The 26,789-nt window shown below is 42.8% G+C and overlaps 1 protein-coding gene across 1 annotated transcript in view; it reads right to left on the reverse strand.

Moving 5' to 3' along the window:
• The window catches only part of HYCC1 (hyccin PI4KA lipid kinase complex subunit 1), a 410,819-nt gene that overhangs the window by 203,678 nt on the left and 180,352 nt on the right, over positions 1-26,789 (reverse strand). Inside the window, exons 5-6 of the mRNA XM_085631524.1 lie at positions 13,344-13,424; positions 9,717-9,832 (exon numbers count right to left, since the gene is read on the reverse strand). Coding sequence (XP_085487650.1) covers positions 9,717-9,832; positions 13,344-13,424 — 197 coding nt within the window. The remainder of the gene's footprint in view (positions 1-9,716; positions 9,833-13,343; positions 13,425-26,789) is intronic.

The raw sequence follows: 26,789 nt of genomic DNA on the forward strand, positions 1-26,789 counted from the left end.
CTTCTCGCACATGAAATCTAAATTCATGATTACTCCCTCGTTGGTCTAACTTGTGTTTTAAGTTTATAAATGTAAACAGAGTTTGCTTTGAATAACTAATTTAAAAGCGGTGTTGTGCTTGCTTGTTTTAAAACTGATTTCACATATTGTGCTGTATTTTGTTTCATGTAACCAGTACCATAGTTTTCGATAAATGTAATCGTTTAACTTTTTATCTGGCAAAAGTTCAAATTCTGCTGCAGAGTTGCAATTAAATTTGTACTTGGCCACTGTGTTATATTTTTTCTCCGTTTGCATTTTAAAGGTACAATTAGTTTAGCTTTTATTTTGCTAATATTTTACTGATTTGCGGTTACATTTTGTTCTATCATTGCTTTGTACTGCTACTCTCTAAAGAGACGTAATTCTCTGCCATCTGTGTAATTAGTACAGGCTTGAGTCATTGCAGATTAATGGTTGTCAGGAAGCTTAAACAGTGTTTATTTGCACCCAGTATAGTATTCTTGCTAAGCTTTAATCCTTTATCTTACATTGCTGTTATATCGCAAGTAAGTGTAGTTATAAATCTCCTGCGGTGTTATTATAGTAAAGGTTTATGTATGGAATTACGTATATGATGTTAACCCCTCCTAGAAGATCAAAAATGATGTTAACATTAAGCGTTGTGCATTGCAAAAATGGTGGCTGACTACTCCTTGTTGGTGAATGGGCCCTGTTTTATAGATCCCACCAACAAGTTGCAGACAAAATGCAGAAAAAAGTGGGGGCTTCAATATGCGGGGACTCATTGCCAGCTTAAGCCCCCCACCATCAGCGGTGTACAGGTGGAACCGGATTTGCCGGGGGGTACCCCCAAGCAAATCAGGTCCCGCCACTTCACATCCCCTGTTGGGCATAACATATCAATACCACAGAGCTGGGACTGCGAGGACACACATGATCCTCACAAGATGACCTTTTAATTGGTGTTGTGGGGCCAGTGTATGCAGGAGGCAGTGGTTCAATTCTCCGACATCCATAAATATGGTGGGGGGGGGGGGGGGGGTCAGAATGGAATCCACTGATAATCCGTGAGGAGAGAAACCGAGATCCACAATCCAACCGCATTACACTCGTAAAAGAGAGATTCTTTTCGGTCTTCAATAGCAGTGCCAGACTGATATAGGATGGGAGAGAAAACGCTACTTGGTCCTTTTTAGGTCTCGCCTGGCGTAGACTGCGCAGTCTCGCTGGCAAGATTTAATGAGTTAGAGTAGATTTCTCTAGTGGGCTTTAAGCCCCACACCTCTTTTCCATTGGCTGGCGTCACCGTTTATGCTAAACGGTGGCCAGCCATTGGAAAAGAGCGTCTAGTGACGTACACTTTTCTCTTTTAGTGTCGTCCCAGTTGGACTGGCTCGGTTCCTTTACGTCTGTGGTAAAAGCTTTTCTTATCTTTATGGGGCCATGTGTTTCAAACATATGGCCCCATAAAGACAAGAAAGCTTTGCCAAGGACGAAGGTTAAAGCCGACCGTGCCTTAGCTCAGTCAGGCGTGGCGAGACTCCACCCCCTCTGCCCTGCCATTCCCGCACACGCGTTCGCGGCTCCTGACGTGCTCTCCGAGGGAGCCTTGGTGTTGGGTGCCATTACAGCTATGGGTCCAACTCAAAAGGGGGGGGGGGATTTAATTTATTTTTGTTTCTAGGGAGGGGTGCCCCTTTAATTAGATGCTGTACCTATTTCGGCAGAGGTAACTGCTTTGTATAAAGTGTAGTTTATTTCTCCCTGTAAGACGTGTGCTATTAGGTAGGAGCTTGTCTATGGAACATATATACCCCGGGGGGGGGGGGGGGGAGCACTGCGAATGCACTTCCCTTCTACTGCTAGTTAGGGCTGTTAAATGTGCAGAGTTCCTGTGTCGGGGTGGGGGGGGTCTTCCTCTGCGGAGGACGAATAAGAGAAAACACTCAGCTGGCTCTTCTTGGGGAAATTTCTATCTAGAGGATCCTTCCAGTTGGCTTTTTTCTAGGGTTGCTGTCTTAGTTGGGGCTGTATCGAGGTTTTGACCGTGGTAGAACATCAACCCGTATGTGCCCTGCGTGTCAGGGCCGCTCCCCTTTCAACGATCCGCTTCCAGCCAAAGCGTGGGCCCCTGCTTTCCTCGTTCCTCCTCTAGTCTTCCTCCTCCTCTACCTCCCACTGACTCAGAAGACCACACCCCTTCGAATGACATCATCCAACTGCGTGAAGTTCCAGGTAATTAACTCTATTACGAAACCAACCAGTCATGGCCATCAAAAGCGGACAACAACAAAAACGCGAAGTAAATTCAGTGCTTGTTTTCTCAGGGTGCCAGTTATCATCACTGGGACCATGAGTCCACCCGAGGGTCTGCATAGTTTGGGGGTATCAGTCTGCCCTAGTGGCCTTTCATCGGTTCCAGGGTGACTCCTTCGTGGTCTCATGGATCCGCCTCGAACGTTGATCCGGTCACTGGGACCAGGAATCTAACCGAGGCGCCCCAGAGTGGTTGGGTGTCATTCCCCTGGCGTCAGGGCCCATCTTCGGCGTCCGGGTGGCTATAGAGGGTCGCGGGCGCCAGTTCTCTGAGGCCCTCACCGATGATAGCATGTCGGCGGGATCTTTGCCAGGCCCGGTGCCAGAACGATTCCTCTCAGTTCAGTGGAGAGCCAGAGCGTGCGAGGCAGGCCCTGGCGAGCGGAGGGAGGAGGCAGTGGACGGACAGATGGCGGAGAGTAAACAGGTGACACCGAAAAGCATAAAAAAGACCTAGACACTGAAGCACTTTCCAGCATGTCTGACAACGAGACCCACACGCCGCAGGCCACCCAGGAAGCACCGGAAGCGTCCGAGACCCCCTGCACAGAGCTCAAGGTCACCATGGAAAAATGGTGAGTGCCCCTAAAATGTGATGTTTGTCTACAGGAATGTACCCCATAATACTACTAAGCACAGTCTATACAGCGCGAACCACAAACTGGGCTGTTATTAGGTGCTATTACTATTAAATGGAACGTCTGTGGGGGTTCAGTTTTATTGACCTTTGGAAATGAAAAGGCGGACATGCCGGGATCTGAATGGGAAAACCGCAGATTATACACAGATCTGAACTGTACAGCAGGTGGGAGGAGCCTTATAAACTAGCTTGCTAAATATGGCAACCCATGGGCTGCAGTTAACAGGGAGGTCTCTGCAGCACGCACATTAACCAACAGAGCTGTCTTACTAGGAGTAGCACTGGTGTCCTGTAATTGAAGCAAACAGCCCTGTGGTTAGAAGAGAAGCGGCCATAGGCGGTCACCAGGGAGGTGACTGTGGTGTACTTGAAGGACAGGCACTAATCCAGATGCCTTGGGTTTTATTTATCGCCAGCTAATTAAACCGGATTTTGTTCTGTGGGCGAACACAAAATAGTGTTACTTCGTATACACTGGAACTACAATATGTGAACAGCGGTCTGCGCGCACGTATTTCCGTACCTAGCAAAATAAACCAGTCGGATGACTTATTGCATGTGAATCCCTGTGACTGGCGCATTTTCACGTGTCCTAAAGGCACTAGAGCGCTTTAGCTCAGCCCCAGGTCAGAATTTTTTTTTAGGCCCGGGCAGAATAAGCGATTTGCTCAGAATCATAGGATGTTGAGCCTAAGAGACTAAACGGACTCGGACCTGGTCCCCCAGTTCCAAGGTCAGCAGCGCAGCCGTTAAGCCACATCACCTCAATGCTATAGCCGCTTGAGGATTCAGGCTGCGTGTGCATCTCAGATTTCTGCAGAAGGCGCATCCACAATCTTTGCAGTTTGCTGGAAGTGAAGCCTTTGGCCTCCAAGGTGTTCAGATATATCTGCAAAAAGCACATTTACTCGCCCAGTTCATGTACTATCTTCAGGAGCTTCTCTGGTGATCCAGTGATCTGACAGATGGCAGACATTTCACCAAAATCTCCCAAAAAAGGAATGACGAATTCATATAACAAGCATTGAAAACGCAATAGGTCTCGCCTTTTATTACGTTAAAGCCATTTGCTTTGCTAATGGTATTTTATAGCAAAGCAAATGGCTTTAACTTAATAAAAGGCGAGGCCTATTGCATTTTTAATGCTTGTTCTAATCATGGCATTACTCATTAATCATGGATTGCTTGGAGCAATAGTCAAATTATAACTTTTATCCCAAGAGGTTTCACTAGCAAAAGAAAAATAGCATGCACCTTCCTGAATGATTTTTCAGTAATAAGGGTAAGGGATTTTAGAAACCGTCTCCTTTTCACTGAATTTCCTTCTGCAGAAGTTCAAATTCCTAATTTAAAAAGAATCCTTTTACAGTTGTCTGGGAAACCAATGCTAGCAAAAATGTACCTCTAATTCATATTGTGCCAAACAAACAAGAATGACCACCCCCAATCTTTTTTGGGTAAGGAATAAAAAAAGGCACAAATGTGTATTTGAAATAAATGTTCAACACTCGTTGTCTAGAAACATTATAGATTTTAGAAGCGTTTCTGTAGGGAAGCTCATGATTACATTTTATACTTCCACAGTATGGAGAAGTAGAAGCCTTAACACATACAAGTGACAAACCCATCAGGCAGATGTGGGCTCCGTATAAACACTTAGAGGGTCATTAGGATGAGTCCGCCCGCCATCATGCTAATATGGATGACGGTGTTTCCGTGACACCGCCACCATGTTAGCTGCTTTTCACCCCGGTTGACTCTGCGACCGGGCGGAAAACCGGCGGACGGTCTATCCGTCCGCCGGGGTCCCCCCCGCCATGGTAATGTGGCAGGGGTGGGGGGGGAATTTGGAAGCAGGCGGTGGTTTTCAGCGGGCTGATCGCCACCGTCATATGGGCGGTGGCGATCCACCCGCTATCCAAATGAGCCCCTTAGTGTGGAGCAGAAACGTTTATTGCATCTAATACTTTGTGCTGCATTAGTTTAATAACACAGAGTTCCCCCAGCAGATAGCCGTTTTTCTTTTATCTTAAGTGTTTGTGATGAAAAACAAAATCATACTAATGCAAGTGTTGGGTCAGTAACATTTGTCAACACTAGATAGGATTTAATGACAATTTGACATCTTGGTGCTTGGGGAGAAGTGCCACATTTTAAAGCCAAGTGTGCAAGTAACTGGAGTTTAAAAATACTGACCCTCACGTATGAAGCAATTTTACGGTCGGTATGGGTTAAAGATACTGAAAATCAGAGCATTTCCAATCGCAAAATGGTATTTCCTAATTCAGCAAATCCAATTTGCAGTTCGGTAGCAAATTGCTTTTTGGTTTTGGGAATATATACCAATGCGGTATTTGCAGAAGGTGTGTTAATGGCTGCCCTTCCAAATACCGAATTTTTAAGGGATGTAATAATGTTTGCGACCAAAATCTGGAAGCTAAACATTCATACTTTACCACCTCCTCAAAGGATGCAGTAAGCCATTCGCAAATGGGAAGGGGTCCCCATGGGACCCTTTCCCCTTTTGTGAGTGTTCACAAAAAAGTTTTTAATGAGCAGGCAGTGGTTCATGAGACCACTGCCAGTTCATAAAGAAAGGTTGTGTCATTTTTTACCTTTAAGGAAAACGGATTGCACTTACAAAAAAAAAGTTGCTTCATTTAAAAGCAATCACCGACATAGGGGCTGCGGACCCTAGGAGGCCACCATGCCTGTCAGTGTGGTCAATCGTAGCGGACCTCAGTTGACGACCTACCTCATGTATATTAATGAGGTAGGTGGATTGCAAACCACTACGAATCGGTATTTTGGGAACCAACCTATTAATGCATAGGTAGGTTCTCAAAATACCAATGGATTCTTCATGGTTTAAGTTTCTTTATTGTAGTTTTAATTATAACATACAAAGTTCGCTTGATGACCTATAAGTGCAGGTAGCAGTGTTCCAGTTACGTAATATCCCCTGAACTCGCCCCCCCCCCACTCCCCAACCCGGACCCAGACACCAGTTCAAGATAAGTAGTATAAGTGTCCCTATTTCTCATGTCTCTCCCCGGCATAGTGTTTTCGGTGGATGCTGCGTTGGTCTCCGATAGGCGAAGGAGGTGTAAGTATTTAGGGCTTGTGAGCTCGCGCCAATGGATTCTTTAGAAGTTAGTGCTCAAATCGCAACCACTTATAACAAATCCATTTTTGTAAATCCCATTTAAGGAATCTCAAAACTGTGAATCGTTATTTGTCGCAATTTATGATTCCTTGGATAGAATCTTTGTACATGAGGCCCAGTGTTTTTTTTTTTTACCCTCCTGGCATTTCTCCCTACTAATGCAGATATTTTCAATTATCTCAGTACCCAGTTACATATATTACTATGTTTTCACAGGCACTACACGAGATCTTGATTCCATATGTCTAGCTCCCACAATTACAAATTTTTCATCTAAAAAGACATGTCGCACGTTTCTACATGATAACAGCAGGTACAACTGCCCAGTGAGACACTGTCAGTTTCACGTGCCTATAGTTAATACCAGCTTTCACGTGCTCAATAATGGGTACTGCCGGTTTTCAATGTAAGAAATATTTTTTGTCAAAGTTCAAGAAAAAACATCTTTCAAGAATAAAGTCACGTAAAATAGCATTAGCGTTAAGCCTGATTTACAACACGAAATTCGTGCTCAGTTTGCCTACCTCAAGGCATAGATGTTGTTGATACGCTGCGTAGGGCAGTCGAGCTAAAAATGTGGAGTGAGGCCTTGTTGTTAACATGTAGATCAATAGGTACCTGAGGGGTAACGAGTCGCCTTGTTTCTTCTACCGACCAAAAGCATCGAGGTACACATGCTCCATGAACTCTACCTGCCTGGAAGCCGCCACCAATAGTCCAGGGCTACACCTTGTCGCCTGCCTGGCAGAAGCCGACCAAAATAAAATAGCACATACACAGACCCATCTCAGCTCCTAGAGGCGTAATGCAGCAGGGCGGTAAGGCACAAAAGAGGCCTGCGTGCAGAGAACTTGAGCTTTACACGTACTCCAGTAGATAGATTAAATAAGCATTATACGACTGCTGGGTGAATGAGTTATTGAGAAATAGTTTGCAACCGACTTAGGTATATATTTTTTCCCCTTATACTGCTCTACCAGTATTAACAAGCCATATGTCAGGAACTTCCACCTTTCCATGGCAGGTAATAAATGTACAATCTGCAAATGCCAGTAACTTGCAATACAAGTTGCCACTCTTCCAATAACTGCAGCCACCCCATGCTCAGTGAGAGGAACTGCTGATCCAACATGCCACCAGAAATAGATCTCGCCAGTATTTATAGGCGCAGCTACTGCTGTTGCCAGCCTCCAAGCGGCCCACAAAAAGATAGCCAACGTTCACATGACCAGTAGCAGGTACTCCAGGTTTCGACATGCCCGGCACAATGTACTCCCAGTTCTAAAGTGTTCATCAAAAGAAACGATATTCTTATTATTCTCAGTAACACTTCCAGTTTCCACATGCTCACTACCAGTATTACCAGTTACACAAGTCTAAAACTACTTCGAGCTTCTAATCCCCCGGGACCGGTATTACCGGTTTTCACAAGCCTGATAACACGCGGCCCAGAGACCTATAATAACAGTTCTCACATGTCCAATAATGGTAATGGACACCTTCCTCTTGGTAACAGGTATTGATGGCTCTAAAAAGCTGGTAATTGGAGGTATTGCCAGAATATGTTTTAGCATCACCAGAGACTCGTATATTTGGAATAAATCATTTTTACGACCCACTTTTCTCTTGAATAACCTTTGTTAATACACTGTTGAACCTTTAATAATATTCTTTTACCATGACCATTTCCAATCCTTTCAGAAATGTGGTAGGCACAGTAAAATAAGACATTTCTTATGCCCACAGTCACACCACATCTAATTTTACAAAGAAAAAACTACGTTTGAATCCAGTTATATCAAGAAGCTGAATATCTTTGCTACTCTCCGCCTGTTACAACGTTATTGTTCATCACATGCACCATGAACCCCTGAATGCACCCGGGTAGCAACTGTCACAGTGCCGTTGATGTTCTGAAGCCTTGTGCAGAGCCATATCACACAGGAAAAACCTCTCGACTATTCTAGCTCAGCTGCTACTCTACAAAGCGCCACTTGTCCTCACTGGGCCTGTCCTACTGTACCAGATTTTCTGGGTCTCAGAAGACTGTTCCTGGTTTCAAAGGCCAGACTGAAAAATTGCATGAGGCCCAGGCAGGGGCTGCAGAAAAAATCTGAGCTCCTCCTGTCCGGACACCCCATATCGCACAGGGGGAGCATGGATGCCATGGTTTAGCTCCTGCCAACCCTACACAATCCTTACCCTCTGCTGACTGCCCATGACCCTCAGCAAACCCCCCTAAAGCATGTGCTCAATGGAGGCAGAATAGGGCTGTCATCCGGCTCTGAGATCCACGTGCGCATTTATCGCCGCTCAAACTGAGTCCGCATGTCATTCTTCATTCTGGGCAGAATACCTTGGGATAGCCGGATGTAGGTGAGGGGACACCAGAGAGATTCAAAGATTTATATAAATTATGTATCGATCTGCAAACTTCCATATGCATGAAAATGGATAAACCAGGCATTTACACAACAGCTCCAGGAGTTCCCAGCCCAGAAGAACTTATCGGACCCATCACAAAGACGCAACTAGAACAGTACCCATTTTGTTGGCGCAAATCTCAGAACAGAAATGTATGGATCAGTGTTGGGCAAATGTTTCTTATCGACTTATCAGGAGCCTTGAACAACATTAACCTACTATCCTTTTGAAACAACTGTAGCTCACTGAATCTAGGCTCCTAGCATTCCTCTGGATTCAATCTACTTCAATCAATGGAAATTTACATTTGTCGCACTAGCATGCAATTGCCGATAATCATACATGTTCATTCGGAACGGCGGCCTCTCTTCTTGATATTTAGAACAACCTATTCCTTAGACACTTTTTATGGACATTATATACTATATACATTTCTTTTTTCTTTAGGCGTCCCCCAATACCAGTTCCAGGTTTCCTTTGCTAGTATGGAACTGTGTAACAAGGGTTTTTTGTGATTGTATATCCTACTGTTGGACATAGCGCACTATAACTCTCTACACTACACTTCTCTTGTGATTCTCTTGGTACTGCTCCTATACAGCTGTCTCTTACCCGTATGGGTCTAGAAGGAGGCATTAAAATCACAAACAAATATAAAAATAATTGAATGGCCATTTCTGCTCAAAACGGATCCTTCATGACATGAAAGGTTTTTAACGTCAGGACAAGCAAGCGACGAGTTTCCTGGACAAGAGTAACAAGCAATGACTTACATTTCTGTATATGGAAAAGTCATTCATATACCGAAATAACCATTCTTATGCAATCAATTGTCACTCGAGTGCCAGTTTCACCAATTCAAGGTTCTAATAGTAAGTGAGAGAGGGGGTTAGAGGAAGGGAGGGGCACACAGAGAGCGGGAAAGTGTGAGAGTGAATGTGAAAGACTGAGTGTATGGGTGTGTGCATTTTTTTTACTTTACGGCAAGAGTATCTGTTTGAGTAGGAATTTTCAGTTACAGCAACTGTGTTCTGCAAACTACTTATAAGTCTCAAAACACCTACTTGTATCGTAGGTGAAGTTACGCACAATACACAGTTAGTTTTATGATGTACTGCAAATGCTTCCAAATCATATTACTAACACAAATTTAGACCAAAGGTTTACCTGTTTTGAGCTGTCAACATTTCCCTTTGTGGATGAGGCCCGCTGTACTCAACTCTGCTCAAACCATGTTGCGACAGAGCCCCCTCGGTGAGAACCATGGAGCCAATGCCAGAAGGCTAGGAGAAATAAGATGTGCATTAATAACTGTGCACAAGAGTGACCTGCAGACCACTGCCAACGCAAAAGTATACAGGACTAAATAAAGCGCATAACTAGGTTCTGCTCTACATTCACTTAGCAAAAGTATAGAAAGTGCTGCACAGTTTTGGGATGTAAACTTGAAAGATTATTACTATTTAGGTGCACGTCCCTAAATGTTTGCCAGAAGGCAGAGGGGCACAGTAGTAATGATATATATATATATAAAAAAGACTGAGACAAATTGAAACGGAATTTATTTTGCTACTCGACACTAAAATGCCCAACGGTCTCAATAACAGCGATGATTTGCACAATTTTCTCTAATTAATAACTGGTTTTTAACATTATTTAATATACTATCTTGGATCCCAGATTTACTATCAATGGTTTTTATCTACCGTTTTATGACTAAAGTTTTCTATAAGTTTTAGATTTTTTATACAAAAAACTTTTAGGATTTTTTTAGATCTCTTAAGTGGTGATAGTAGCTTTTGGCCTGTTTTAAAGCCTGGGGAATCTTGTCCAGTTTTTGATTTACTATATATCATAGTTTTTTGAGGAAATTGCATTCTGTCTGGACCGATAGCTATTGATATATAAAAATATATTAATTGAATTTTTGTAGATCTTCTTAAATATCCACAATAGTTTATGTTTGGTTTTAGGAAGTAGAGTGATAATCAAATGATCACTAGCTTCCAAATATTTGTAAATTCATTTATTTTTCCTTTTTATCATTAGAAACATCTGGGTATTAATACTGAAGAGTGGGACGTGACAACTTAACGTGATGATACTAACTGAAAGATTTAAGATAAGGAAACTACATGAGGGACGTTGATTATCTGCTGCAATCTTTGAATGTTTGATTGTTTATATTTTATTGACTGAAATTGTATGTTTCTGCACTTTAGCACTAGATCACTTTTTTGCACTATTTTTGCACATAATGACTTACCATGCATACGGAATCTGATGCATATATTTAATGATTTTTTAGGCCAGTGATGGTGGTTACTTATATGGCGGAAATTTATTTCCAATAGAGATTTTTTCAATTAGAAGTGTGTAAATAACCTTGGCTCTAATGTTTCAAATTAAATATGTATAGGCTGGTTACATGAATTTAAAAACACTATGTTCTTATTATTGTTTGGTACTGTATGAGCTGCATATTTATGTTCAACATACGACTCCCGTGTGGGAGATACCATCAAAAACCAGTTCTGTAACTTAATTCTCTATGATTGGGCAATGGTAATCATGTGCTTTTTTAAATGTATTATTTAAGTGCACTGATAGGTCCAGCGCGTCATGTGATCAAGACTGCCTGTGTGCAGTCGAAACGCGTCATGCTGGGCACTTGCTCGTATTGATTTTGTATTTTGCACTTGCATTTGCACTTTTTTTGAATCTGCTAAAAAATGAAAATAAAACCGAAGAATTAACTATCCATGCGGTGGTCCGTACCTGTTTGGTGTAATCAAGACGTCGATTACTTCAGGATGGTGGTGTGCATATATATATATATATGCACTGGGTCAATCCAATCCTTCTAGATTGGCCATCATATTCCATAGATATAAGTCGGACTTCAGGAGATAGGTTCACGAACCATTCTCGCAATTAATCCCTGCTCCACAGCTGGTGGTCAAGTTCCATTTCCTAATGAGCTGAAACATCTGAGCACTGGCTTCACTTACCTATTCACATTCCTGTTAGTTACTGGACAGGCACGCCTATACTCTTTCTTCCCGCAGGATTTAAAGATCTTCAAAATATTTGTCCTTCTTTAGCCATGTTCAATTAGCACTTAAAGGGTCACCTCTTGGCACTCATTGCCAAACATGAAACCTTATTGCAAACTCTCTTGTTTGTATGCATAACTTGCTTCAATATTTTGTACCTCATCCTACACTGTGTACAGAGCACTGGACAGAAGCATTACGTAAAACTACATACGTAAATAAATCTAGAGAGAATCCCCCTATCTTTAGTTTTGAGTGGATCATTCTTCTAATCTAGTGTCCTACTTGGTTACTGTCAATCCTGGGCCACCCCATATGCAAGGGGGGTGAGGACATGTATACAGTGCATAATGAGAATCCTTAACAGCACTGCATTCCGTGTAGTAGAGACCCAGCAAGGACCCATAATAAGCGACTTTCAATCTCCCTTGGTAGAACTAATTCTCGTTGCACTGCTGCTGCATTTGCTTTGGATGCTTGGAATTACAAGGAAGCTTGCCCAGCTGCTGGTTGGCTGCCATCTCTTGCACTGTCTTCATGGATACATTCGGTAGTTTAGGGGGACCAAAGATCACAATCCCCAATGGCAGCTCCCAGCTTTTTATTTACCCCCTTTTTCAAACTGGGCAAATTTGTGCATAAAATTTGATCCTTCCCAAGCACAATTTGCCTACTAAATAAGCAGCATGTTAACCTTTTAACGGCTGCAGCCAACCACTCAGGGAACATGCTTAAACGTAAGAGGGTGGGAATGAGCAAGAGAAGAACAGGGACTCCAGGTCCGAATAATCATCAAGGGACAGACCATAGTACCACAAGCATTGGCAAAGCCATTCCCGTCAAGCGTTGGCTACCAAAATTTTGGCTTTGTCAATGCTCAATTTTTATTAGTAAGGATTTCTGCAAAACTTCATAGCTGAGGGTGCTGCTTAAAATTAAATATATTTTGGTTCCAAAAAGTACACCTGGCCATAGTAGTAGCTGGGCCGAAGGGAAGTGCTTTGTGGATGTGCTCTCTGTGAAAGTGCAGAAGGCTGTATACTGTAATGTATAGAACAAAAATTAGATTGACACAATAACAGACGAATGAATGAAGCAGGCTGCCTGAAAGGATAGATATAAATTTATATATATATATTACATATTATTTTAGAAAAATCAAACGTTCCAGGCTAACTCCAGACCTAAAAACGTGGTAGTGGTAGTGTACTGGTTACCTTGCAGACTAGCTTCGAATTCAGGCTTCCATACTTAATCAAACTCCTAAACCAGTGAAAACCACTACCTCCCTCTGACCCTGTTCCCTTGCCTGCCAAAACGTGGGACATTCTAGAGGTGGCTCTGATCAGTGTATGTACTACAGAAGAAAATACATTTATCAAAGATCAAAAGGGAGGGGAAAGTGAAATAATGAAACAAAAATCGGCGAATGATGACATGGTGGGATATTACTAGAAATAAAAAGCAGACAGTTGTAGTAGTAGGGAAAATCAAGTCCTAATGCAGTCATAACCCACCCACTCCAGCCAGAGAGAGTTATGAGGGTAACTTTATGTAGGGCAGAAAATGAGAAGTGTGCAAATGAAACAGGAACCGATATACTTGTTAAGCAGGCATCTATCAAATAATACTGTTCACGTGGTGGTTTCCATACCCAATGCCAGAATCATCGGCTGCGCTATAGAAACCACACCAGTCACTCGCGTTTAAGTTATAAAAGCTTTCCCACCTTGCTTACCTCATGATACACTGATGGTTTTGCTAACGAAGGAATTGTAAAAGACAACACCTTGCTTCGTCCTTGTTCATCCACAATTTCCTGTGGTAAGAATGGAGAAAACAACAATTGACACAAATCCAAACACAGTTTTGGAAAGTCTGATTTATGTTTTACACACAGGGCCGTTTCTACTATTTAGCCAAGACTAGGCGGCCACCTAGGGCGGCAAAAGGGGGAAGGGCAGCAAAAAACATGAGTTTGGGAATCCCCTTGAACGGCCTTCGACCTCGAAAGCGCATTGGGAAAGGCCTTCTACAATTCAACGTAACGTCACGTCACGTTCAGCGCCACGGGCGGGGCCGTGCGTGCCGATTTCCGACTTCCGATTCGCTCTTGACCAGATCGAAGTCGGACCTCTGTGCTCGCACGGTCGCACCCTGTGCTGACCCCAAGGTGCCTGCCCGCTTCTAGGAGCATCCGTTCTTCTGAGAGGTAAAATTACCACCTTATATGAAATCAGATCTACTCTCGTGTGTTTCTCCGGGAATGAAGTAAAAGACATTTAAATTAGAAAGACACTTACTGGGCGTAGAGTACTGTTCACCATCCAGTGCTTCAAATGGGCAGATACTTACAGGCACCAAGTACCCGCACTTCATTAATTCGAAGGGAAGAGCACCTGCACTTCTTAGCAGTGATGCAATGCTTTTAGCACGAGAGTACCTGCACTTCTCAGAAGCAAACTGGTACTCTGAGATACCGATTACCTACACTTTAAGATTCCTTGGCTATGTCAAAACTGAGCATGACGCAATGGTGCTCCGTGGGTCCCGGTAGGAGTCGCACTGGTCCCACTGCGCATCACCGGTTTCATTTATCCGCTGTCTTTTAAGTGGCCTGTGGGGAGGGCAGGGGCGTGACAGCACTGGCTATTTACGACTCGGTGTCGATGCCTGCTCCGTCCGAAGGATCAGCAAGTAGAAGAACTACACTGCGTGCGCTGATCCGACAGTAAATCCTGGAAACGTGTATTTGGCACCACAGCAACACAGTGAAACACTACTATTCCAAACTCCTCCGTGGGTGCTAGTTCCAAAGCAAGTGCTGTGGCACCTACGTATGGTAACCTTCCTCCCTCACCGCCCCACATTCTAATCTTCTACACCTCAGTTAAAACTTCCACAGTCCTGATCACCCTCCTCACCTGGACCGGCAGCGCCCCCTTCCATATTATCCACCATGTATACCTGGGAGTAACGGAAAGATAAAATTTCTGTATGCACTCATCTCATGGGAGCCTCATAGCGAGACCATGGTATGGGGAATATGGGTGTAAATAATGTAACTTATCATTTGGGGTGCTTTTGTAGCGAGTACACACATAGGTGGAACTTCTGCCACAGACTTTCAGCCATTGCTAGAAATTCCACAGGCAGGTAGGTTTGCTCATTTTAGCAGGAATCCATTTGGGTGATTTACGCCTTCCTTGGGGGCATGTCAAAATATGGCAACATTCCCTCTGCTGGCATGCAGAGTTGCAAAATCTGCAGCATAAAGATGATACTTCTGCTGCTCAAACTCTAAACCTGACCCTTGTTGTATTTGCATCTGTAGGATAGGTCTGCAATATGAACAATCTTCAAATCCCATACAACGGCTCAATATTGCATTCATACTAACGCCTCTGTAGAATGATTAATTTCCATCTACCTCAAATTGTGTTTTATTGTTTATTGTTGAATACAAGTTATTTTATATCTAATGCATTAATTATTCTAGCCTGGATGACAGGGGGAGAGAGTGATGGTAGTAAAAGGGAGGGGGCAGCATTTTTCAATTCTAGCCTAGGGCGGCAAAACACCTAGAAACGGCCCTGTTTGCACAAACTATACTGCAAATATATCATAGCTGTCAACAATGTTATTTTGAAAACTAATGTGAGCAGCTTTCCAAGGGAAAAACCTTTTTGTTTGGCCACATACAAAAGTAATGTTTAGACAATGAACAATAACCGAAAGATCAGGTTCCACCAGCTTTTTTACGTCAAAACTCACATAAAAATGTTTACAGCTCGAGGGATAGGCTATAACCCAGGCCACAAGTCATGTCACCAGATTAACCAGTATTTCGTTGCAAATCACAGACAGCTAAAGAAACTGGGGGGGGGGGGGGGGGGGGGGGGAGGGTGAATTCAAAGAATACTACTTCTAATTACCCAACATAAGCCTTTAACAGAGCATCAACTCACGAAAGTGTGCCCAAACTAAAAAATGCTTGCAGATATCATTTAAAAGGTCCCAGGAGAGGGGATGGGACAGAAAGGCTACATGGGCTCATGTTAAACCAGGGTTGTCGTGTATAGTACCACTGCACCATGCTGTAGGCAGCATGCAATGTGTGGAGCAGACCACCAATAACTGGGGAGAGGATGACGGGAAAAGTCACATTACAAGATCATCACATTTATTAGCTTAGTTCTCTTCTATGACTTACAATTTACCAAGAAGATAGTCTCAATTCAAATGCCTCATTAGAAAGGTTTCCATTATGCACTCCTTCAAAGAACAGGATCTAGACTCCACCTGTGCCTCTGGGAGAGTCTCCAATGGAGCTGACACAATGACATCTTCTGCTTATACCCCTTTATTGCCACATAGGTCCCCTCCTGTATGGAGTTTGCGGAGGATACGATCTTAGCCTGGCTTCCCCTCTAGTGTTACCGCCCTTTGCTCAATTAACCTTTTTTTTCTTACTGCTACTACTGGCAACGGCCCCATCAGTGTTAGGCAAGACCTACACCTCCGCTGCTCCAGCAACCAGCACCCTCCATCTTCAGTGTCACACCTATAAACATCTGGGTGAAGGAATCCACTGACTCTAACCTATGTGAAAGCTCGGAGACAACTACAGCCTTCAAGGTTGCCCCAGGTTCACCTTCATTCCAGATCTCGGTCAGAATCTTTCATCATAATGCAGAGTATTTATAATTAATGCTATCTATTTGGGCTTTCAGCCCTTGTCCTATAATAGTGGACTACTCGTGGGTGGACTTTAATATGGGGTGTTGGTGCCCTAAAGGGAAGTTCACAATATTAATGCACAACAAACGTAATTTCAAGCGATGTCTAATGGTAGAGAGCACCACCCCTCTCTCCAAATTGTGGCGACAGCCAACTTGACATTCTCACTCAAAATCCCCAGCACACGCAATATCAATAAACTCAAAGTCGATTGCAATATGTAGTTAGTATCCACTTCTTTATTCTCTTCTTCTCAATTCTTTCTGTTCTCAGCCGATACGCGTTTCGTCATGACTAACTTCTTCAGGGCTAAGAAATTATACACAAAATGAAATTACTAACACTTCCAAGTTGATCTCTCACATCAAAATGGTATTCCTCAACCAATAAGCATCTATACAAACGTGGAAACCCAAATTATTCTCATATATATCCTATTAATCCATGTGAGTTGCCATGCACACCATGCCCCCATGTTATGGCATGCAAAGTAATTAAATCCCAATTGCAGGAAGACACCAAATGTGCAAAGGATTTACTCATATCTAAAAAGGTCAGGTTTAATTGAAAAGAAAGTGTACCTATTGTTACTGTCGTTCAGTATATCTAAAAACATACGTTTAATGTACTTGTAAGAAACTAAACATACTCCGATGTCCGAAAAAAACCAACATTAGTATCAAATGTGTATTGTTAATGGCACCTACTTCGATATCGGTGATAATTCCAAACCAAATGCCCATCTCCATCTACTATTCATCAATAACATCTGCCAAAAATGTCCACAGGCCATATCTGGACCAGTAAATAATCCTATTAAGCACAATTAGATGGTTACAAATATTCAAATAATCCAGTCCTTGTATATCAACAATCCATTAGTATATCTTATTTCTCTTACCATAATATTTTGTGCACTATATATGTCAATATTAACACCGAAAAGGTCTTTTAGTTCAGCCCCAAGGATATTCAAACTCTTTGTCCCGACCACAGTTTATGTCCGATACACAGTATTCTGCGCTATCTTCAAAAGTTTGAAACGGGGTATGTGTTACTCCAAACCCATTCGTCGTAACTTTCCGTGTACTAAAAATATCGATATTCCTATAAGTATCCTTAACGCAATACAGAGCGTCCACTCCGTGAGTACGCCAAGTGTGTAGCGTGTCTGGATTCACCACAAACGCTTCAAAACTGCTGTTTACTAAAGCACCTGGCGTGTGTTAGTCGAGAGTGAAATAGGACTCTATACCACCGAAAGTGGGCGCCATATTAACATGATGTCATAATGCGATAACGATACTGTATCCAGTATATCTCTACGTGCTTGGATCACAATCTTACTCAGACAATATATTGCCCTCTCCTAGTCAATCTCCTATTGTGTAACTTCTGAAATACAATTAAAAATAAAATATCACTTGTACCGAATTACACAAATTATTTAGTAAATAATTTCCGTTCTATACGCCCGACATGTAAATCTGGTGTGCATGGCATTCTCTGATTCATCATTGCCCATGAGTGTATTGATACACTCATTTAACAAACTACATCAGCTACCTAATCCACCAATCTCATCAACATCTCGATACCAGACGTCATCTAAAAAACCGCAATACAGTATTGCAGTCTCAAAGTTCCCATCTAACCACAGATCTCATGACACACCACACATTGAATTGTTAATACAACATCAGATGTCATAATTATAAATATATTTATCACGTTCCCAAAACATAATGCATCTCATGGTCCACATTAAGACCGCTCTCCACACTTCGAAGTCTCAAAATCCAGGTTGATTCCCTCCTCCTGAGAGTGAGTTCCCTATTGCCTCCTCTTGTGTGTATTTTTTTGTTTTTAAATATACTGAACAACAGTAACAATTGGTAAGCTTACTTTTCAATTAAATCTGACCGTTTTAGATATTATTAAATCCTTTGCACATTTGGTGTCTTCCTGAACTTGGGATTTAATTACTTTGCATGCCATAACATGGGGGCATGGTGTGCATGGCAACTCACATGGATTTATAGGATCTATATGAGAATAATTTGGGTTTTCACGTTTGTATAGATGCTTATACCATTTTGATGTGAGAGATCCACTTGGAAGTGTTAGTGATTTCATTTTGTGTATAATTTCTTAGCCATGAAGAAGTCGCATTAGTCGTGAGGAAACACGTGTCGGCTGAGAACAGAAAGAATTGAGAAGAACAGAATAAAGAAGTGGATACTAACTACATATTGAAATCGACCTTGAGTTTATTGATATTGTGTGTGCTGGGGATTTTGAGATAGAATCCTATAATAGTTGCCTGTTTTGACAAAAGTAGTAACAGCTTCCTCAGTAAGACACACTGAGGAAGAACAATTATCCAAGACTGACTCAAGGTGAGAGTCCATCATCCAATCCAGTGTGATATCACCATCTCATAAGTCCGCCCTGTTTTATCCCCTTTTCATAGGCAGCATCGCCCTACTATGAGGGGAAGTTCCTGGAAGGGTAGCAATGGTTATACTCCCCTCTCACAGATGATAACTTTGGATGGCTCTGTTAATCAACTATGTGGTGACTACTAAAAGGGTTTCAAAGACCTTTGGGATGCAGATACTCTTAAAAAAACAGGTATAATCAAAGTAAAAATAAATATTCACAGTTGAATCAATAGTTTAAACAAGAGAATGAGGTATGTAATAAATACAGCAAGGAATGTGGGAATTACCGTCCTACTAAAGGGCCCTATCCTAGCTCACTGCAGTCATTCCCTCAGAAATGATTGCAACCGAGTAACCACATTAATCATAATCTTATCCAACCACACCAATTGGCATATAAAACAGGTTAATGATCTCCTTATTGGAAGTCCCTGTGTAGTGCAATGAAACCAATATGACTGTCTAGCGTAAAGGCTTTTTTAGGCCTAACTACAGGGAGCTTAAGCAGTCTGTCTGACATTATGCAACACTTAAAAATATACATAGAGAGGGGTTTTAGGTTACTCCCCTTTAACCACTCGTTACTGTGTGCTCGTCCCCTCAACCCTTTATTTAATTGTGATGTCGTTCACATTAGGATCAGCCCAGACAAGTATTGAACAGTTTAAGAGTTTGCAGCACTGACTGGAAAATTAGTCCATTGCAGGAAGGCATGGCTCAGCCAAATTGCCTAGGAGTCGGCTCTCCATGGTATGTGGGCAGAGTATGCCACTGCAGCACATTAGCCAGTGCTTGTCTGATGTGCAAGCGGCTTCCCCTTTGTGAAGGACATGTTTGGCTCATGTCTTTTAAACTCCAAGAGTTCTTCAGCTTGTGGTCAGACAATAGTCCAAGATGCACTTGCCTTTCTGGGGAAAAGCTGTGCCTTCACCTATCTGTGATGATAACATGGGTGATCACTCGCATCACTGCATTCTTGAGGTCTCGGCTTCGGAGAAGAGAAACAGAATCCATGGCAGGGTTCATCTCTGTTGGCCCATTTATGTCCACAGAGCATTCCCTAAGAATAGCAGTGGCATCGAGGTATTCAAAGCCTGTAATGAAGGACACTGTTAGGGCTGAAGACTAATCAGGGAGACAATATTTAAAGAGTTCTATTTAAGCCAATTAGTTATATGGGAAAGTTACTGGTGAGTAAGATTTGAAAAAGAATACTTCTCAAATCCAGAATAGCAACGAAATGCAGAACCAGAGGAAGTTGTGCATTGGTTGCACTGTTCAGTATGGTGGATATTACCTCTCACGCTTCTTCCTCGAAGCACATACTGGATAGCAGAAGTGAATGTGTGGTCTACGTCCCCTCTGGGGAACACCTTCCTCCTTGGCACAGTACCTCTTCCGGTACTCTGGCTCTTAATGGAGACAGTGGGATGCGGTCGCAATTCTTCAGCACCCATGTGCTTCTAGCCTCTGTCAATAGTGTAGAATTCACAAATTGGCAAGTTCAACCCACCTCTTTGTTATTGGCACTCAAGCTTCAGCTCCTGCTGCGGTGACACCTCAAGGCTTCCAGGCCCGATCTTTTAGCAGAGCGAAGCAGGTCCTTCTCCATGTCACAGCAGGCTGCTTCAGTTCATCCCTCCTTAGGTCCTCTGCAGTTACTCTTCTTTATGTCAGCATTTTCCTTGTACATCACCAATGCCCCTTTTCCTTCAAGGTAGGGTCAAGACAGCTTCTCATGGCATCCTTTTGAACTCTCCAAGTTTTTGGTTCCGAACCTGGCAAGGGGAGTGGGCAGCATCCAAACCCGAAAGCTCCGAAAGTTTCTCAGTCACTACTATTGCAGGACCCCAGATTCTGGAAGAGAGAAATCTTGGCATCAAGGCTGGGCATTTCTGTTCATCCCGGTGGAGGGTGGCCCTTCCAATGAACAACAGGGCAGGATAGGGCAAGGCAAACAACCAAAGGTTCACATGAACCCTGATACTCCTCTCCGCCACGCCCAAAAGTCTGATCTACTAAAAAGGATCTCCAGACTGTCCTAGAGGGACCTAGCAATTCAGACTGCTGTCTGGACTTGCTCTATTCTCCACCTTAGGTAACCCTTGGATGTAGGAAAACGAAATGCAATCCAGTGTCCACAACCACATGTAACATACAAGCTCTATGCATACTCTCTAGCAACACAAACACTATATACATGCTTCATATGTGCCCCCACATGGTTGTGATGAAGGACCCTGGTACAGGGCACTGGTAAACACATTTTAAAAGTTCAGGAGAGGACAGTAAGCGACTCTCCCTGGCAGAGACAGTTACAAAGTTCTGTCCTGTCACTACAAACTTTTTGCTGCCACCACGGTCAGTCCTCTACAGATGAATAAGCAGATGGTAGTCACACTCAGGAAAGAGGATACACATGGTATGCCCCACAAAAAAACAGGTCACAATCGGTGTCACAGAAAATGCCTTCAGTTCACTTCGGTGGTAGTTGTGTGCTATTTATTCCAGCAGGTGGGGGGATTAAGTGGTTCTGATGGATTCAACCAAGGCCGGACTGGCTGGACCGGGCATCGGGCACTTACCCAGGAGGCTGGAAAGGTTGGGGGGGCTGCTCTTATTACTGGGGGCAGGCTTTGTAGCAGTGCAGCAACTGTAAAAGTACTGCAGAATTCCTTGTATATACAACAGTTTAACTCAGGTGATTAATGTACCTGCTGATCAGAGATTTTGTCTAGTGGCAGCTATGACTCATCTAACATAGGGCAGACACACAAGGCTGCCGGACAGAGCATGCACTATGCAGATCACAGAACAGCATATCATGTGCTCAGCTCAGTGGGTTACTGCTTTTGTCACTGAGGTCCTTTTATTACTGTGCAGTTCAGAAGTTACTATTGTAATCTAGGTTAGAAAGTTATGTTTTTCCCCAGTCTTTCGTTATCCTAATTTTGCAAAAACAAAGGGTTTGTTTGGGTAGAAATAAATTCTTATTAGTAAGTCAACCCTAATCACTGTGTTACGTTCGGAATCCTGAGTATGTGCTGCCCCAGACCAAGCTCTCTTAAAAAATGCCTACCAGCATGGATGACGTGTGAATCCTACACCTTATAGTCCCCTTTTGTCTTATGTAACTTTTTCTATACATTGATTACACATGTATGATTTATTGTCTCTGTACGCATGTGTGATGTAAAATGCTCCAACACCCTCCACTGGTATAACAGGCGCTATAAAACAAATGAAATACATGTGAGAGAGGGGCTAGGGAGAGATGAGAGGCACTGTTGGAGAGTGATAATGAGGAAATAATTGAAGAGGCCGATTGTAGCATCCTGGTGCACTGTAAGGTTATCATTTACTATGCTTTAAAAACAAACACAATTGAATTAACAATAAAAACTGTGTTGTAGAATGCACCATTTTTTTCCCCTCCAAATTAGTCTTGGGCAGAGAACCCCCCCAAACCCGTTTGCAGTTGTCTGACTTGCTCTCTATGCACCGTATAGGTGCTGGTTTGACAAAATGTGCCAGTGTGCTTTGGGTTCCCAGTCCTGCCCAGAGTTCAATGCTTCTACAAAAACTGATTTGACGACTTCTGGTGAGTTTGTGGAGACCGACGGAAAGACCAAGGATAGGAAGGCCATGTGGGTAGTCAGACAAGGCATTGCTTTCATGACCGAAGGGGTTATACATGATATAGCAAACTCCGCAGATGCTTTCTTGGTCATGTAATTTCAAGTTTCCTGTGACCTCTTTCCTTGTCTTCTGAGAAATATGGTTTTTGGAAGTGTCTTTTCACTTGTTACGGTCTGCTAGTGTCATGTAGTAAAGTGGAGTTTTAAGCAGAATGTTTGACTCTGTTTATTTAGGTGAATCCAGACAGTCCTATAAAATTTTTAGGAAAGCCTACAGTCTTTGGGATTCATTGTCCTCTTCTGAAGCCTATGCTATGCTATGCACGGCAGAGCACCTAACCAACCACGAGGAGCGGATGGAAATTCTGACCCTGAATAAAAATGAATCCTATTGTGTCTGCCAACTCCCAGCTAACAAATAAGAATTGGCTTACAATAATTTATTCATGAAAGAACGTCACGTCATATGCCTCACTAATCAACCTTCTCACCTATGTTTTGTTTATTTTGAGAATGCACAACGCAGCTCAAAAGACTGAAAGTACAAAGACTGTACCAAAATTGACCTCTGCCAAAAGAATGATTGAGGATCACAGCAACATCACACATCAAACAGCATACAGATAACCGTATGAAGGCCAATCACACCTGGCCTAAAGGATCCAGTGCAGTTTTCTTAATACTGTGATGCAAACATGATAAGAAGGTTACATCCACACGGAAACTGGCCAGGGATAAGCTCCACACAAACACAGATGTAAGAATCCGCAACTTTCTTTCGGATTCAGACATTCCTCTTCCAACACAATAAAACAAACATGGACTGCTTCCAAAGTGCCTCTTTCTTCTGCAGTCCAACAAGCAGGTGACTTTGATGATCATCAGGTGCCCATATTAATGCAGCATAATCCATGCCCAAACTGTGTCTTGATATTGTCCGGGTGGAGTACAAAGCGAACATTTGAAATCTTTGACAAAGTGCCCATAATTAGGGGTGTGTGTGAAGTTGCAAAGCCAAATGGCTCACAACTCTGCATAATTGTGTTTTTGAACTAATAGCAGTCACACGCTACCCGTCATTTAAAAAAAAAATGAGGGTACAGTCAGGATATTTGGGAGCTGGTGCCGCACAGCAGCCACCCTTCCTGTCTGCTGCTCTGCGTGCCCCGCCCCCATTTATGAAATTTCAACCAACCTACTGACAGCAATTCTTATGCCCAGCCCTCCAGGCTGGCAGTGTTTCTAGGTCTTGTAATGGGCACTGGGGGGTGTTGACATACAACCTTGTTGGCCCACCGCCAGCCTATTCCCTGGAGATGCTGCTGTCTCAAGTACCAAATGGTGTTGGTGGGAGACTACCCCTGTGTGCAGTGCCATGTGCAGGTCCATGATGACCTTCGGGGAAACTTTAACATGAGGTGGTGAAAATAATGAAACACCTTCATTTCAGGTTTTAGCAAGTGCACATGAGCAGTAAGATTTCCCTTTGCTTATGCGTTCCCACCTCTTAAGCTGATGGTAAAGTATTACTGTTTTGCTACCAAAATTCGGTTGCAAAACCGTAATAAATCCCTATGCGGTATTTGGAAGCGATGCCCAAAACACACCCCTTCCAAATTCCAAATCGCAAATGCAAATTGCGACTCGGTAACAAGTTACTGAATTGCATTTTGCATTGTGTGCATTTGAAAAAGCATTTTAGCGTTTGCAAACTTCCCAATTCTGTGAATCAGGCTGTTTGCGACCGCAAAAATGCTTAGTACATCTGCCCTTTAAGTGTCTCAAAGTCTTATTTCAGTATACTAGAAAAGGGCAGTCTTCTCGAAATGAATAAATTACTTTGCCATTATAGCCACAGTTCAAACTTCCCCTTTTGTCGCCAAAACACCAACGTTTCAGAGAACATAACAAAAAAATAAAGCAAATACGGTAAATAAACACAACAAAAATGTACGCCAAGGTTTGTGTTCCAGTTTGTGACTTAAAGTTGGTATTTGGTTGGTTTTCCTCCCATTTCTCTTTTCAGGTATGTTAATAACCCAACCAGGCATGTCTAAACATAAAAAAAAGGAACAAACTGAAAGGTAATCGATCTACAGCGGACATAAAATCAATGACTTATGGTCAATTTTAGAGGTATTGTGTAAAACTGACTCAGAAAGTGAGGTGCTTATAGTGTGGTTAGGTTGTGGTGGTTCTGTCTCTCTTGTGAACTCATTGACATTATTTATATGATTAGCAGGTCTGAGGTAGTCGGGGCTTTAATTGTGTGGAATTGTGCTGACTGAACATGTGAACTGCCCCCAAACTAGTGCGACAGCGGAAAAAATGTGTTTCCAGACTGCAGTAATTTTTTTCATGCTGGTTTTGCCAGCTTAAGGAAGACCCACTCAACTACTAGTAGTTATAAAAAGTCCTCAAGCTTCATCAGGAAGCAACTGTATCTCAACTGACTATGAGGGAACTAGAACGGAATCTTGTTGGTTGGCTTTAGTTTATCCTGATGACGTAGAGCAACGGAAGCATTCCAGTGTGTGAGTGTTTAAGGAAGTGTCTTCAATCAACGGTCATGTGGATCAAAATTGAGGTAAAAGGCTTTCTGAGTGAAACAAAAGGTCTGTGGTCCCTCTAGAGCAGGCCAGGACCTTCAGTACAGGATATGCCCAAGAGGTGAGTGGGTTTTTAGAAAGTTAGTTTTAATTGCAGTCGTATTTATACTCGAACCACACACATCTGAATATAGAAGAATGCTCAATTCAGAAATTAATTTACCTTTGGATTGAAGGTTTAGGTTTAGAAAAATTCATTATGAAAACTACCGAATTTTCACTTCCTTTTATACAAGAGACGTCAAGTTATGAGGAACAAGTCGGAAATGTGAACTAATCAAAAGTATTTACATTTCTGCCTGAAAAGGGGACACAAGACCATGAATTTCTGTCCCCGTTTGGACATAAAGCAGTGCAGTTATATGGTTAGAGATATAATTTATTAACTTGAGGTTGTTACACTGGGAAGAACAGAAGAAAGAATAAAGGACCACGCTTTGCCCCCATACATTTAGGGGACCCTTCTGGGTTGAAGAGTCCCTGAAAGATTCTAAAATGCCGCGAGAAGTGTCAGAGGGATTGGGGCAGCCCTACTGAGATGGTGTTTACTGTTTCATACAGAACGTTAGACGATCCACCAGCAGTGTCACCTCTTCAAGACAACCACAAGCCAAGGAAATTAACAAACAGGCTGGGAAGTGTTTGCTTTAGATTTCATAATCGTCTACTCTATCGTTATGTCCAACTGGGACACGCACTCATGCTATACATAACCAACCTCGAAGACATCCCAGAGGTTGCCGTCTCGAGGCGCAACTGGTGGTGTCTCCCCAAGCACCCAAGAGGAAAGTATCTCAAATTAAAAAAATATTTTAGTGATAAATTCACCTGCTAACTTCAATAAACTCAGACAAACATGTGAGGTTGATGTAGGTCCACTAGAAGAGGAGGAATGGCTGTTTGCCATTATGGCCCCACAAGAACCCTCAATTTCAACCAAGTTCAGCCTCCTACAGCCGGGTTACTTCCACAAAATGTACACAACACCCAAAAGGCTGTGGCAGTTCCGGCGGGGGCCAGGTCTGGAGTGCCTGAGATGCCGGGCTGCTATTAGGGAATATATGCATACGGTATGGACATGCCTGAGTTTGGAGCCATTTTGGTCAGGGATTTTTAATACACTTCATAGAATAATGGGCCAGCCAACCGAACAAAGTCCCAAAACAGCTTTATTAAACATACTAGAAGATGCAGGCTTCACAATCTATGAGAAGCGGTTCCTGAAACTCAGCCTCACTCTGCGTAAAAGGGGCACAGCCCAAAACCGAAGGAGTCAATCCCCAACCAAACCTAAATGTTTGAAAATGAGGTACTGACAGGTGCCGAAATCTGTAAATCCCTATATATAAGGTCAGGTGTTGGCCTCAAAAGCATTAAAAGCATGGAGCCGATGAGGCGAGTACTACACAAATGAGATCTCCGATTAACACCCACTACACCCTTGTCAGAGAGATAACAGAACAAGGAAACATAAATGGTTGCCATACGATAATTCCCTACACTCACTTGTACCTCTGTATATTCAACTGCAGCTCGGGGAAGAGACCTCCATCATAGACCTGCTAATGTCGTGAGGATGTATCTGTAATATTCTATCAGTGTCCTTGTTTTCTTTATTCAAAATCTCAATCAATGCATTTCTATAAAGCACTGAGGACTTGGGATTCATATTCAGGCATATTTAATATAATTTGTCATTTCTTTGGAACGTCTCCTGCATAAACCCACAGTACTTACCCGCATGTGATGATGC

This window comes from Triturus cristatus, chromosome 10 (assembly GCF_964204655.1).
Source record: "Triturus cristatus chromosome 10, aTriCri1.1, whole genome shotgun sequence".
NCBI classification, from domain to species: Eukaryota; Metazoa; Chordata; class Amphibia; order Caudata; family Salamandridae; genus Triturus; species Triturus cristatus.